The sequence below is a fragment of the Rhinopithecus bieti genome, unplaced genomic scaffold (assembly GCF_001698545.2).
Source record: "Rhinopithecus bieti isolate Rb0 unplaced genomic scaffold, ASM169854v2 scaffold_648, whole genome shotgun sequence".
NCBI classification, from domain to species: Eukaryota; Metazoa; Chordata; class Mammalia; order Primates; family Cercopithecidae; genus Rhinopithecus; species Rhinopithecus bieti.
Window position 1 is genome coordinate 428,438 of NW_016803107.1, and position 16,137 is coordinate 444,574.

Consider the following 16,137-nt stretch of genomic DNA (forward strand, 5'->3'; position numbering starts at 1 on the left):
TGTTTGAACCTGTCTTTTGGGAAATTCTCCATGGATGGATTTAATCTGGCTGAACCATATAGTAGTTGTAAAACTCTTTGCAAGTGCTGGAGATCATTCTGCTCCTTAATGAAGAGAAAAGTAAATCTCAAAATTCCTTTCTAGATGCACCTTAGGACAGAGAAATCTAATTGCATGGAAGAACATACTGAAGAAAAAGGCCTGAATAAATGAGAATGACAATGGGAAGACTTTGGATATTTCTGAAAAGGGACTAAAGCAACTCTTCTGTGGCTCCTGGGTATCTGTTTTCTATTGCTGCCATAAGAAGTTACTACAAACTTAGTGGCTTAAAATAATATATATTTATTTTTAACCGTTCGTTAGATCAGAAGTCCAAAATGGGTCTCACTGGGCTAAAACCAATATTTAAGGCATTCGTTTCTGCAATATTTTCTGTAGACTTAGGGGAAAATTCTGTTCACTTACCTTTTCCATCTTCTAAAGGCCGCTAATATTCCTTGTCTTCTGGTTCGCTTCCTTCATCTTCAATGTCAATAATTCATGTCCAGTCCTGCTCATGCTGCCATCTTTCTGGTTCTCTGCAGTTGACAAAGGTTATTCATTTTTAAGTACTACTGTGATTTTATTTGGCCTACCTGGACAATGTAGGATAAACTCTACATCTCAAGGTTCTTAATTTTTAACTACATATGAACATTCTCTTTTGACATGCAAAGTAGCTTGTCGATAGTTTTCAAGGATTCAGATGAGGACATCTTTGAGGGTATTATTCTTCCTACCACAGTAGGTCTTTTTTAAGTTCCTTGGGAGCCAAGGTGACTTCTTCCTCCCTCACTTGCTGCAGGCTCAGATCCCTTTAGTACTCACAGACTCTTAGGGATACAGAAGGTCAGAGCTTTAAATTTCTTAAAATGTGTCTTTCCTCTTCCATCTCACATCACACAAGTGTCAAAGAGGGAAGTGATTGAGAAATTGAGTACTGAAGAGGGAAATGATCATATGAAAATCAAAACAATTTAAGATCACAACCAAGATGCACACACATACATCCATATGTTTATATCTGCACATCTGTGTTTATGAACCACCCTCATATTAGGATTGTGGTTATATTCTTCATGGTTATTGGTGTTAGTGTTTATTATATACGTAAATACACAATGCCAAATTCTTCCCTAGTATTGCAGTCTGCAAGACAGGTAGCTTCTTGATATTTCTGAATTGCATATGTCCCTACTATGTGCAGATGTTGACTGGAGGTTTTTTGTTTCTCTTCCTCCTAAATATTTTAAAATTTTGTGCTTAGTAGCAGCATTCTTGCTTCATGAAGCAGGGGATATTGGTTTCTGTATCAAACTGAACATGGGTGTGCACGAATAATATTTAAGTTACTTCCTCTTACAGCTACCATCTCAATACTTATTGCTACTGATTCCAGTTGAAGGCTATTTGACTTACTGAGCTCTTCTCTTTTACCCTAGTCAAACCTCTATTCCATTATGTCACCACGCAGCCAAACTACTGAGAACCACCAGAGCTTCTTCACACTGACTGGGATTCCAGGAATGCCAGAGAAAGACTTATGGATGGCCTTGCCCCTCTGTCTTCTTTACAGCACCACGATCTTGGGAAATGTCACCATCCTTGTTGTCCTCAAAGTTGAGCAAAGTCTCCATGAGCCCATGTATTATTTTCTAGCCATGTTAGCTGCCACTGACCTCAGCCTTTCACTGTCTTCCATGCCTACCATGGTCAGTGTTCACTGGGTCAACTGGTATTCAATAACTTTTAGTGGCTGCCTTATTCAGATGTTCTTCATCCACACATTTAGGGGAGTAGAATCAGGTGTTCTCGTGGCCATGGCCTTTGATCGCTCTGTGGCCATCGGCTTTCTTTTGCACTATGCTACCATTCTCACTCATAGTGTCATCAGCAAGATTGCAGCAGCAGTCTTGCTACGGAGTGTGGGGACTCTGCTCCCTGTGCCTTTGCTCATCAAAAGGTTACCTTTCTGTCACTCCAGTGTCCTCTCCCATGCAACTGCCTCCATCAGGATGCCATGAGGCTTGCCTGTGCTGACACCAGTGTCAATAGCATCTATGGCCTGCTGGCTGTGATCTTCATCATTGTATTAGATGCCTTGATACTTTTGGCCTCTTACATTCTAATCCTCCACGCAGTATTGAACATTGCTTCCCAGGAAGAGAGGCTCAAGGCTCTCAACACTTGCCTCTCTCACATCTGTGCAGTGCTGCTTTTCTATGTACCTCTGATGTGTATGACCCTAATTAATCGCTATGGGAAGCATTTGTCACCACTAATACACACATTCATGGCCAATATCTACCTGCTTTTCCCTCCTGTGCTCAATCCCATTGTGTACAGTGTTACAACCAAGCAGATCCGATGGCGGATTGTCCAGGCCTTTTGTGGGGCTAGGGTTAGCCCTTAATGGCATCTACTATTTCCACGTAAATGCAATTAAGTTAGAGAAAAGTATCAAACACAGCACTATCCAATAGAAATTCCCACAGAAGTGGATATTTTCTATTTCTCTGCTGTTTAGTAACTAGTAGCCATACATGGTTATCAATTGCTTGAAATTTTGCTAGTGCAAGCTGAGGAACTGAATTTTAAATGTACTTAATTTTAGTTGATTTAAGTGTAACTTTAAGTTGTAATATGTAACTAGTAGCTGCTGTATTGAACAGTACAAATATAATTGGTTGTGAAATGAAATTGTATAATGGTTTTGATGAGAGCAATAATTTATTTTAGCTTGATAAAACATAAACTTTTATACTTTAAAATTGTATATAAGAAATTTTCAAACATTTATGTACAATAAAATTTACTCACCTTGGCATATCGTTTTACAAGTTTTGACAAATGCATTGTGTTACCACCACTGAAACAAAGGTACAGAACAATTTTATCACTTCCCCAGATTTCTTTATGCTGCCCATTTGTGGTCAACCACTGTATTGTCACCCACCAGAGGGCAAGCATTGACCGGCAAGCATTGATTGGCTCTCCCTCCCTATAACAATTCTTTTTCCAGAGTGTCATGCAAATGAAACCTTGTATTATAGTCTTTTGTGTCTAGCTTCTTAATAAAATGCTTTTGAGATTCACCCATGTTATTGCATGTATTGGTAGTTTATTCCTGTTTATTGCTGAATAGTTTTCTGTTGAATGTCATTTTTTAATAACTTTTTTTGAGAAATCTGTCCAGACTGCTCTTACTCCACTAGAATTACTCTGGTATTCAGTGATGAACACAGAACATTTATTTTCTTTTGCCTTTATTTGTGTATTTATTTATACATTTTATAACATAAGGTGTACATATTTAAGGGGTTGGAATCAGAAAAGAAAAAATATTAAAAATAAATAGCATGTGCAGAGTTTGAGAAAATGGTGCATTCAGTGAGTTGGAAAAATAAGAAATTTCACATAAGCTTTAGAACTCAAACTCAGCCTCACTTCTGTTCAGAGGACTTTTCTGACTTGTGCTTAATATATACCCCATATGAACAGGGTCTCTTTTATCCCACTTCATCACAACCCAAGTGTGTAATGTAGTTTAGACCATATGGTGGACACTTAATATATATTTTTGAATTAATGAATTAATGAGAGCTATATTAAGATTGATGTAATACTTCCTATTCTTTCTGTTCTTATTTAATATTCATAAATCTTATCTGAAAATTTCACAGTCACTCATCTTCGCTAATAGGAACCAGGAAAAGGGGGTGGTGTTTACTTATGCATCTGAGCATTACCTGATGTGTAACTTTATAAAGTTACTTGATCTTCCTTGATACTGAGATAAGCATCCTTACTCAGTGTGACTCATACATATATAGTGAGAATATATTTGGAAAATGTTTCAGGAAGTACAAAAAGGGCCGGGCGCAGTGGCTCATGCCTGTAATCCCAGCACTTTGGGAAGCCAAGGTGGGTGGATCATGTGGTTAGGAGTCTGAGACCAGCCTGGCCAACATGGTGAAACCCTGTCTTAAGTAAAAATACAAAAATTAGCCAGGTGTGGTGGCAGGTGCCTATAATCCCAGCTACTAGGGAGGCTGAGGCAGGAGAATAGCTTGAACCCAGGAGGTGGAGATCGCGCCACTGCACTCAGTCTGGGTGGCAGAGCGAGACTCTGTCTCGAGGTGGGGGAAAGTATAAAAAGCCAGGGTAGATTAGATATAATCAGGATTATTAATTGACTGTCTACTGTGAATAGTTGCATTCCAGACTAAACTAAGCTTAAACCATATGTGGGCACACAGTTGGAAATCAATCTATGAAATTGACAGATTAAGGAAGATGAATTTAAACCATAGTCCCTGAAGACCCGAATGGAAACAATTGACATTAGAAGGTAGTTTAGCATGATGGTTAAGGTGAAAAGCTTTGAAATAAGACTTATTTCAAAATTTTGAGTACCATTTCTGAAATAGGCTTGAGTACCATTTCTGCAACTTGCTAACTTTTAGACAGCAAAGTTATTAAAAAATCTCTCTGAGCTTCAATTTCCTCAGCTGTGAAATAATAGGTAATAATACTTAACTCATAAGGTTGATTAAGACAATGCATTTGAACGATATAGTTTCTGGAACATATTATGTGTTCATCAAATGTTAGGTTACTTATGTGTAGAAGGTAGATGGCTTCAGATATGACTTGAATGGGAAGGGTTCTTAGGAGGAGTTCCTGTGTAAGAGGAGGGATGTATGAGCGGCCAGGAGGGTAATGGGACCTCTTAGGAAGAGGATATATTGAAAACAGAGAACAATGGGATGACTCTTTCTGGTCTCCTAATCCAGCTCTGACATTCAGGGAGCCTTCCTGGCTGAGAGTCCTTAGCCTAAGGCTGAGTGAAGAGGAATGGTTATAGTTATTTGACCCAGGCAGGCAGTTTTTGCAGATATCCATTACTGTCAGCCTCCAGGGCTAGGGCTCTTCTCCCAGCCCCTGATGGATGGAGTTTGCTTGGGCCTGGGAGCAGGGTTTGAAGGTAAGTCTTGGAGATATGTCTGAGTTGCAGATGGGTTCCATCACTCTTACTTGAACCAGAATGCTTACTAATCAAGAATGCTCCCTGTTGCCTGGGGACTCTACTAGGCTGCCTATAAAGCCCTCACGTTTGGAAGCTGGTTTAGTCCCTGATCTGTTATGGGACTGAAGAGAAGTTGGTAGTGTTTCCTCTGATGTGACCAGGTAAGGTGGGAGTGCAAATGTGGGGAAAAAAACTGAAGGGGAGGGAGTTTTTAAAAATGAGGGATGGTAAGATAAGGAGAGGAAGAAGATAAAGCAATAAATTGATGGGAACTACAACTAAGATGGGATGAAGAAAGGGAGGGGTATAACAGATACTGGAAGAAATTGAGATAGGGAAAGAGAAGATAGGAGAAGAAAGAAGAGATAAAGGCAAAAGATGATAGGACTCAAAACTCCCTTTCTGTGGCCATAATTTTTTGGTAATGAGTCAATGATGGTAAATGAAACTTTCTGTTTTTCCCGATCCTGCTTTAGTAACTGGCATTGAGATATTAAAAACATGCTTGCCCAAACTTTCAAGAAACTCAAACTTCTGGCAGAATAAGAACATGGTACTTGCATACATAAATTACCAATATCAGCTGTGCCTCATTATTAAGCACCAGGTGAAAGGTCCAAGCAAAATGTGGGGCAAAGATTGAAGCAGAGGGTAGTTTTAGCTTAATATGTCATGGAACTTTCAGGGTATATTCTGAATTGTGGAGGAAATATAATTCAGTGTTAACAAATTAACAGAAGGTAGGGGTTGGTAAATGATGAGGATGGGTCTGTAACATTACGGATGCCAGAAAATAGGGATGGTGATCTTTGGGTCACTCCGTTATTGAGTTGAGTGAGTGTTATTCAAATAATTTCACCTGGTCTTCTGTATATGAATGGGCAGATGCTACCTTCTTCCTGGCCAGTCAGATGGAGACTTGTACCTGAAGAGTGAAAGCACTTACATATTGTTCTGGTTACCTGGCAATGTTGAGAAAAACTTGATAAATTTAGGAACTGAACTTTGACCTACCACTGGCTCCAGAGTGTATGACCTCACAGAGAGAAAGCCCTCTGCTTCTTCTTCTGTCTCCATTCCACAGGGAAAATTTCCCCAGCAGCAAACTGAGTCACTGTCTCCTCTCCTCTTGCCCCCCTTTGCGTTATCCAGTGTCATTTCTTCTTTGCCTTTATGAGATATCATTCAAAGAACAGAGGACAACTGACATCTGCTTTATAAGCATCTCATCGCTTAGTTACTTTTGCACCCCAAATGCCCCTTGCATTCATCAGCACATGAAGACAAAACAATACAAACATATGTAGAATTTTACACATAATTTTAAAAACACTTGGACTCCACAAACATTCTTATTTAGATGAGTCATGAGAATAGTTCTCTATTTTGCTTATTTCTCATCTTCATCCCTCCTATACATCATATACAAATATAAGAGGACATTAAAAATTTTTGTATTTTAAAAGAAGGAAATTATAACATTCAGCTCTCCAAATTGTCTCATTAGCCTGGCCTTTCCGATCATCAGAAGTTTAGTAAAAAATAATAGACTTTGGAGTTAGTAACTTTGGTTTTGAATTTGAATCTGTATTTTAACTATTTTAGTCTAGATATACTATTTAACCTTCCTGGGTCCATTTCCTGTCTTTAAAACAGAAGAGAAATAACTACCTTAAATTTACAATTGTATATAAAATGACTAATTAAATGTATGATATATATAAAGAATCTTAATTATTTTTCTTTCCTCATAGTTCAGTGTCTTCAACCAACCATGGCAATATTCAATAACACCACTTCGTCTTCCTCAAATTTCCTCCTCACTGCATTCCCTGGGCTGGAACGTGCTCATGTCTGGATCTCCATTCCAGTATGCTGTCTCTACACCATTGCCCTCTTGGGAAACGGTATGATCTTTCTTGTCATCATTACTAAGCGGAGACTCCACAAGCCCATGTATTATTTCCTCTCCATGCTGGCAGCTGTTGATCTATGCCTGACCATTACGACCCTTCCCACTGTGCTTGGTGTTCTCTGGTTTCATGCACGGGAGATCAGCTTTAAAGCTTGCTTCATTCAAATGTTCTTTGTGCATGCCTTCTCCTTGCTGGAGTCCTCGGTGCTGGTAACCATGGCCTTTGACCGCTTCGTGGCTATCTGTAACCCACTGAACTATGCTACCACCCTCACGGACAGGATGATCCTGGTGATAGCGCTGGTCATCTGCATTAGACCAGTAGTTTTCTTACTTCCCATTGTAGTAGCCATAAACACTGCATCTTTTCATGGGGGTCACGAGCTTTCCCATCCATTTTGCTACCACCCAGAAGTGATCAAATACACCTATTCCAAACCTTGGATCAGCAGTTTTTGGGGATTGTTTCTTCAGCTATACCTGAATGGCACTGACGTATTGTTTATTCTTTTCTCCTATGTCCTGATCCTCCGTACTGTTCTGAGCATTGTGGCCCGAAAGAAGCAACAAAAAGCTCTCAGCACTTGTGTCTGTCACATCTGTGCGGTCACTGTTTTCTATGTGCCAATGATCAGCCTCTCTTTGGCACACCGCCTCTTCCACTCTACCCCAAGGGTGCTCTGTAGCACTTTGGCCAATATTTATCTGCTCTTACCACCTGTGCTGAACCCTATCATTTACAGCTTGAAGACCAAGACAATCCGCCAGGCTATGTTCCAGCTGCTCCAATCCAAGGGTTCATGGGGTCCTAATGTGAGGGGTCTTAGAGGAAGATGGGATTGAAGGTAGGAAATTGTCAGGACTTGAATTATGCTTAGGAAAGAAAGGGACTTGGGGCAGTCTTATCCATAGGCATTCTGGTTCCTGAGTCAATTCCAACTGAATTTTAGGAGTGGGAAGAAGACAGTAGTTTTCCCCTGAGCTTATCAAAGAGTTTTATTTTTTAATACCATAATTTAAAACCAAATTAATTGAGTATATGTCCCTGAACCATTTTAGACAATGACATGACTCATGTGTATATAAAAGCAAAATAAAGTCACTTTAATATAGTGGAACAATTAAATTATCTCCTTTAAAACAATAGTTTTTAGAACAGAAGTAAATTATAATTTTATTTTCACATCCAGCTGAGCAATTTTTTTTTTTCCCTGAGGTGACAGTTCCAGTGAGGCAATAAATGTTGTTACTTGAGCTGGTAAAAGGAGAAGTTACATATGCTCACAAAGACACAGATGTAGAAAGTTACAATTAAAAACTTTAGGAAAATCTTACACGTCGGTTTCAGTTCCTGGTGTCACTTCTAGAGAGCGCTGTATCCTTACAAATATACTCTCTATACGTCTATTTTTAATCCCTCTTCCTCTTAGTAGAAGTGATACTTTTCAATTTTAATTAGTACTTTGTATACCTCCAATCCATCCAATATATAAAATTACACATTGACTTTCATTATTTTCTCATTGCCTATATATTCTAATATAGTTCTAATCCTGAGTCCACAGTTACTCCGCTGCTGACTCTCAGAGCTGCAGCTTTTTTCTATTTGCTCTTGTTTCTTGGGTTGTTAATTGTCTACCCAGCTATTAACCGCTTCTACCCTCTGGTATACTCATCACTCTAGGATTGCACAGTAGCTTTGATGCTTTTAATAGGGAATTTCTAGATTGCCTTTATTGACAACATTTGTTTTGTGAAGAAGTAAACTCAGGTGCAGAGTTGTTAGAGAGCTGGAGATAATTCTTCAATTTTTTTTTCTACAGTTTTGACCATTTCATCCGACCTAGGATAACTCACGTTTGAGCATTGTGAACCAAGCAGGTACTCTGATTTGAGCCACCTGCCTCCTCCCCTTATATCACCTTCCTATTCCTTGGCAGATAGGGAACACCAGCCCTAGTCTGGTTTCTTGACCTCAGTTTTCTTTCAAGCTATGTTGTTCAGCTCAAGCACTGACAACTTTGTGATTTTGCTTTGCTTGGGCTCCAATCCCCTTTACCAACAATAATCACATATCATTTATAATTAAAATTATTTGCATGAGTTTCCTTTTATGCATTATATTCAGGTAATTGAGATTACATAAGAGCGTGTGGCAGGACTCACACATTTTTTAGGTGAGGAAAAACAAGTGAATGACCATCCTATAAAGTAATGCAATTATAAATAAAATTCAGTTTTTCAAACTCCAAGTCCCTCATTGTAGCTAAAATGTTTCTTGGCCTTGTGCACTCAGAAGGAAGTCTTTATATTCTATTATACCACAATTCAGTATTTTACCTTTCACGTTTTTGTTCTTACATTGCTGCCAAATAAATGTCTCTTTGGTCTGTCCTCATCAAAAGGAAAAAATACAACTATTATTCAAAAGTGCAAGAACCCAAAGATATATCTAGTTTCTAGACATCTGACACCATACAATTTCCCTCAGAGAGTATCATACTATGGCAGAGTCTCTGACCCTGAAATTGACTTGTGGCAGAGCAGACATCCCAGAACACACACTAATTTAACCATCCAAACTTTTCTGCGTCAGTTATTTCAGATGTCTCTGGCTTTACAATTGCTTCTTTTGAAGACTTTTCTAAAAGTTTACCCTGGTAGATCGATAATTTTCTATTCGCAATGGAGAAGTTTCCAAACATCTGGAAAAACAATAATTTTTTTTCTTTCCTACGTTTGGTTTCAATATTTACTGGCTAAAAAACATGACAGAAACTTGTGTGAACATATTTTTTGGACCATAATTTATTTATTTCACACTTTTCACTTCAGAAATATTGCTATGTTTGAATGCAGGGTAATACCTCAAGCGATATGTGGCTCTTTTGAAGTATACAATATAATTGAATTCCAGAGGTTTTTAGATGAACAATTGTAAAATGTGTGATTTTCTTCCAGTTTTATGACAGTCATAAAATAGTCTTCTATATGTGTGTTAATCTTCTATTACTCAAAACGTAGTTTTATACCTGACTAAAATGCAACCTTTTCACTCAACACCAAAAAAATTTCATCAATGTACTCCATCCCTATGGTAATTGTCAATAGGCTATGAATTTGTGTTTTGTTATTTTAAGCAATGTATTTTATATATTTGGAATTTTTCTGATTATGAGTGTCATATATATCATTAAAATGTGTGAATGTATTGAGAAATAGAAAAAAATATTTAAAATCTAATAACAATTATTTGCAATCCTACGGAGAAATTATATAATACAGTCATGTGCCCCGTAATGACCTTTCAGTCAACAGTGGGCCTCATATGCCACAGCAGTTCCGTAAGATTATAATACCAGTATTTTTTCTGTACCTTGTCTATGTTTAAACAAACATAAATACTTACCATTGTGTTACAGTTACCTCAGTATTTAGTAAAGTAAAATGCTGCACAGTTTTGTAGTCTAGGAGCAATAGGCTATTTCACAGATAGGTAGTAGGCTATACCCTCTAGGTTTACGTAAATACACTATGTGATAATCACACAATGATGCATTTCTCAGAAAAAAAAACCCTTATTAAGTGACTCATAACTGTATATAACCTAATCTTTTTTTTAATAAACAAACACATGGGCATACATGTGTTCTGATATTTCTTGATACATTTATAAATTAAGATAATGGTTTATATGCAAATGTATGTCTTAAATATTTACTTGCTATTATTCATTATTCTCTATTAAATTATATTTTGTATTAGATTTTAACTTCTAGGAAGCTTTGCTTTCATTATCCATCAAAATAGGCCTGTTGTCATTCTTTTACATATGCTTCCTTAGGTGTATGATTAAAATTACCATATTTTGCTAATTTAATTACTTATTTACTTGTTTTCTTCACCACCTGAACTCCATGATAGTAGGCCTGTGTCTTATGTTTAACTTAATCTTTAACAATCAATACAGGGTTTAGCAAACACCACTTAGTTGTTGATGCTGTGTTGCACTGGTGAATAACATGTCATCATCTTTGTATGTGATGGTTTTTGCTACTATTTCCTATTACTTAACACTTCAGTAACCCTTGATGTATTTTCTTATAAATATATATTGATTCTATCTCTGATTATCTTTATTGATTTCCAGAAATATAAATTATTAAATTTAGAAGGAGGCAAAATAACTGTTGGTCTCCTTGTGTTGGCCAACTGTAGTGGCTGAAGCTGTGGGCTCTGGAATCATACAGACTGGGCTTAGATTTAAGTTCCTAACACTTTATTGCTCTATATTCTTAGAAAAGTCATTAAACTTCATAAGTCTTTAACTTCCTAACCCACAGAAGAAGAGGAAGTAATAAAATCTACCTTTCCAGGTTCTTGCAAAAGTAAATATTGTTGGCCGGGCGCGGTGGCTCAAGCCTGTAATCCCAGCACTTTGGGAGGCTGAGACGGGCGGATCACTAGGTCAGGAGATCGAGACCATCCTGGCTAACACGGTGAAACCCCGTCTCTACTAAAAAAAATACAAAAAACTAGCAGGGCGTGGTGGCAGGCGCCTGTAGTCCCAGCTACTCGGGAGGCTGAGGTGAGAGAATGGCGTAAACCCGGGAGGCGGAGCTTGCAGTGAGCTGAGATCCGGCCACTGCACTCCAGCCTGGGCGACAGAGCGAGACTCCGTCTCAAAAAAAAAAAAAAAAAAGTAAATATTGTTAATTCCGGTAAACATATAGCCCAATGCCTAGTACCTGGTCAGCACTAAGCATTTTATTGTCACTATTTTCTAAATTTTGACCTCCAATGTTATTCAGATAACTAATTGTTTTTCAATAAATACATCTAATGCTGTTTGTTCTCGTATTGCTGCCAAATAAATATATCTTTGGTTCTACCCTCATCAAAAGGAAAAAAAAATACAACTATTATTCAAAAGTGCAAGAATTCCAAGATATATCTAGTTTCTAGCATCTGACCCCAAACAAGGATTAAGGTCAAAAGACTTTATTTTAGACAGACAGCCTGTTGGCAAACCCAGAATAAAACCACAACCATAAGGATTATTTGTAAGAGACTTTGTTGCTTTTTTCTTTTCACTTTTCCATTGTAGTTACATTGTAGTTATTTAATCAGAAAATTTTTCCCATCCATACATGATTTGTTTGCTTGTATTTCAGTAGATTTTAAAACTATCTTTGTACTTAATTCTTAATTTAATTTTGTGGGTGATAAAAATCACATGCACACAAATATGAAATGTTGTACAGGTTTTCATTTTTCCTCCTTGTATTATTTGACTACTCAATCCATTTTATATAAAGTTCTGTTATTTCTTGATTATAGGTCACATTTTCAGATCTTATATGATATATATTACAGTGTGGTTATTCTGTTTTTTTGTTCTCATTGATTTGTTGAGTAAACTGCACAATTTTACAGCTGTTTAATAAATCTGTTATATTAAGCTTTATTATAGTTTGTAATGTATTTATTTTAACTGTATGTTCTTCGGTTTACTTTTATATCTCTGTTTTTAGAGTTATTTTACTAATTACAAAAGAAATGTTACTGGAAACTTAATTAGAAACTTATTAAACCTGCTGGATAATTGAGAGAAACAGACAATATGTAGCCTACTGACTCTTCCCAGAAATACTTATTGACATTTTATGACTTGAGTCATTTCCATCAAGTACAGATTTGAATTTCTGAGTTGAGGAGAAAAACTAAAAATTTTGTTGTTTATTTCATGAAAATATGTTTCCATTTTCTTGTGGTTGAGCAGAATATGAACTGTTTTTCAGGACAGCTTCATTGACTTGAAATTTATAGTTACTCCCTATTTATTTTGGCAATAGGTTTTCTATCATGTCAGATGTTTGGTGTGTTTGTAATTTATCAACATATGCTGAGTTGTTAAAGACTTTTTGTTGTTGTTTTGATTTGTTTTTCAAACATTGGGAAATGTGTTAGACTACTAGTCAGATGCAATTTTTTATACATTGTACAAGCGCTAGAGACATGCTAATAAATTTGATTAATGCAATTCCTCTGAGGAAACAAAATACAAAAGAGAAACAGACATGCAATTAACAATTATGACATAAATGGAGAATGTTTGAGGTCACAGAAAAAGACCTGAATAATGCAGTCGGAGGAGATAAGCAAGATTGTCCCTCCCTTCTCCATGAAGCTGTGGGAAATCTAGTCAGGATCAACAATCAAACAATAAAGATTCACCTAAATTCACCTGGGAACATAGAATATATAAGATTATTTTGCCATATAAAATATGTAAGACGACTTGAACCTTCTTCAAAATGGTTCTTTGAAACAGAAACAATAGTAATTACTTGTGGGCTCAACTTAGGTAGTAAAACATTGATATATATTAATAATAGTTTTCTACTAATTCATAGCAGAAAATTGTTAAGGTTTGACTTATTCTAAATTTTATGTTTTATATCTTTGTCTACTACTAAGTAACCACAAATAAAAGATAGACAAGAAACAAATGAATTTTATAGAAAATAATTTGAGGTATCTAAATATCTTTAGTTGGCTATTTTAGTTTTCCTTCTAAAATATGAAACTACTACCACCGATGGCATAGCCTTGTGTTACTGATTCCGATAGCTATCATTCTTTATCTTTAGGGCTCATCGGCTTTAGAAAGAATTATTTTAGAAGCTTTTAGTGAAATTGAAACATTAGATACAGTAATTTAAATATCAATATGCTAAACAAACTAAGCAACCGATGTATTGTTCAGAACCTTTAATATGCTCGTCTCATACAGCTAGGGAGCGGCGAAGCCGCCGCGGACTAGCGGCGGCGCGGCGCGCCCGCACCGCGTGGCATTTGTAAAAAAATATTTTTTCCTATTTCTTACCAAGAGCACAATCATCCTTCTGTTCTTTTAGTTAACTGTGGCTTATGGAATCTTGCCATAATATAGAAAAAAATTGTTTTTTATTAAGGGATGTTAAGAGATAGTTTATTGCTGTAATTCAAGGCTGTGAAAATGATAAGGTAAAATAATTACTGGTTCTACCTATTTCACTGTTAAGGAAGGCACAAAGGGAGAGGATTGCTAACCAACTCATACTTGACAATAGACTTCTTTCACTTAAATGGGAAATCAACAATTCACACAAAATTTGACTGAATGCTCCTCAACAAATACCATGTGTCTGAAAGTCACCTGAAAAGAAAACCAGCAACTGGATTGGGGTGATAATCCTTTAATCTTCAGTGCCTTGCTATTCCTTGTCTGCAAAGGAGTGCAATCCCTGCTTTCACATATACTTATCCTTGTCCTATAAATTGTGTAACTAAAATGCTGTATCAGTGTGTTGAGTCATGATTTCAATAACTTTCTAAAACTGTCAAATACATACTTATCAACATCTATGTCAGTCCTACTTACAGAGCTCTTAAAGAGGTTATATGCTGTACTGACTATAGTCATCCCTTGTTATCCATAGGAAATTGGTTCCAGGACCCCAGGGATGCCAAAATCTGAAGATGTTCAGTCTCATATAAAATGGTGTAGTGTATGCATCTTACCTACACATATCCTCCCATATACCTTAAATTATCTCTAGAATATTTATAATGCCAAATACAACAAAACTACTATGTAAATAGTTGTTATACTGTATTGTTTAGAGAATAATAACGAAAAAATTGTCTACATGTTCAGCATAGATGCAATCAATCATACTTTTTTTGACTATTTTTTATCTCCACATGTGAAACCTATGGGTAAGAAAGGCCATCTGTATATGAATAATTAAGAAATATAATGATAAATCATTGATAATACTTTGCTTAGAAAGGTATTTTCTCTCCTGATCCTGGCTGATCTTGTACCACGTTTACTGACACTGTTGTTGTAGACCCAGTTTTTCCAAAACCTTTTCACGAATTTGCTGTGTCTTCACACAGTATACAATGGGGTTCATAAGAGGTGGCACTAGCAAGAAAGCATCAGCAATGAGGATCATGGCCATTGGGGATTTGTGCTTGCCAAAGCGGTGCATGGATGCCAAAGTAATGATGGGTACATAGAAGATAAGCACAGCACAGATATGGGAGACACAGGTGTTGAGGGCCTTGAGCTGCTGCCTATGGGATCCAATTCCCATGACCATCTTCAGGATGAACACATAAGACACAGCAATTAACACACTTTCTGACATCATACAGAGGGCAAGAAAGAAACCATAGAAGAAGTTGACTGTGTTGTCAGAGCACGCCAGCTTCCTGACATCCTGATGGAGACAATAGGAATGAGAGAGTAGGCTTTTCCTACAGTATGTCAACCTTTTAAGAGTGAAAGGAAATGGGAGTACTAAGAGCATGCCTTTAATGAGAAACACCAGCCCCATTTTGGCAACTCTGGCACTGGTGAGGATAGAGCTGTACCTCAGAGGGTTGTGTATGGCCAAAAAGCGGTCAAAAGACATGACCAGAAGCACTGAGGACTCCATATCTGTGAATCCATGAATAAAGAATTCTTGAGCAAAGCAAGCATTTGGGGAGATTCCCGTGGCATTGAATACAAAGATCCTTAGCATAGTGGGTAGGGAGGAGAAGGACAGGCCCAGGTCAGAGACAGCCAACATGGAAAGAAAATAGTACATGGGTGCATGGAGTGAGGGCTCAGTCCTGATAACAAACAGGATTGTGCAATTGCCTAGGATGGCTACCAAGTACATGAGGCAGATGGGGACAGAGATCCATACATGAGCATGCTCCAACCCTGGCATTCCAATCAGAAAGAAGGTGGTAATCTCTATTTCAGAAGACTTGGGAAGGTGCATGATGAGTCCATTGAAAAGTCTTTATTCTCAGGTCTGAAATGACACTCAATATGAATCTCCTGTGTTCATTTCCCTCCTTTCAGCATGTTTGTCTATGAAATAAAGAAAATGGAATTGTGAAAGACTTATTTCAAGAAATAAAAGAGAGATATTACTTCTAAACAGACTATAATAAAGTCAGATCTTAACTGACAAGGGGAACCAGGAACATGGGTACTTGCATAAATCCTCAGAAAACACACCCACATAAACAGCAGCAACTTTCAAACAAATTCCTCTTGTGTTATTAGGCTTTGCATTACCCCATTTCAATGACAAATTCTATA

The 16,137-nt window shown here is 37.2% G+C and overlaps 3 protein-coding genes across 3 annotated transcripts; 2 read left to right on the top strand and 1 right to left on the bottom strand.

The window, feature by feature from the left end:
* The first annotated feature begins 1,502 nt into the window (after positions 1–1,502).
* On the top strand, positions 1,503–2,455 carry LOC108544337 (olfactory receptor 51H1-like). The gene is given in 2 exon segments (XM_017895451.1): positions 1,503–2,040; positions 2,043–2,455. Coding segments are annotated over 2 exon segments (951 nt in total).
* A 4,311-nt stretch (positions 2,456–6,766) lies between these two features.
* On the top strand, positions 6,767–7,829 carry OR51T1 (olfactory receptor family 51 subfamily T member 1). Its single transcript, XM_017896173.1, is given in 2 exon segments — positions 6,767–6,783; positions 6,785–7,829. Coding segments are annotated over 2 exon segments (1,062 nt in total).
* Positions 7,830–14,863: 7,034 nt separating this feature from the next.
* On the bottom strand, positions 14,864–15,811 carry LOC108544407 (olfactory receptor 51A7-like). Its single transcript, XM_017895536.1, has one exon. It carries the CDS (start codon positions 15,809–15,811, stop codon positions 14,864–14,866), a length of 948 nt encoding a protein of 315 aa, XP_017751025.1.
* Positions 15,812–16,137: the final 326 nt, after the last annotated feature.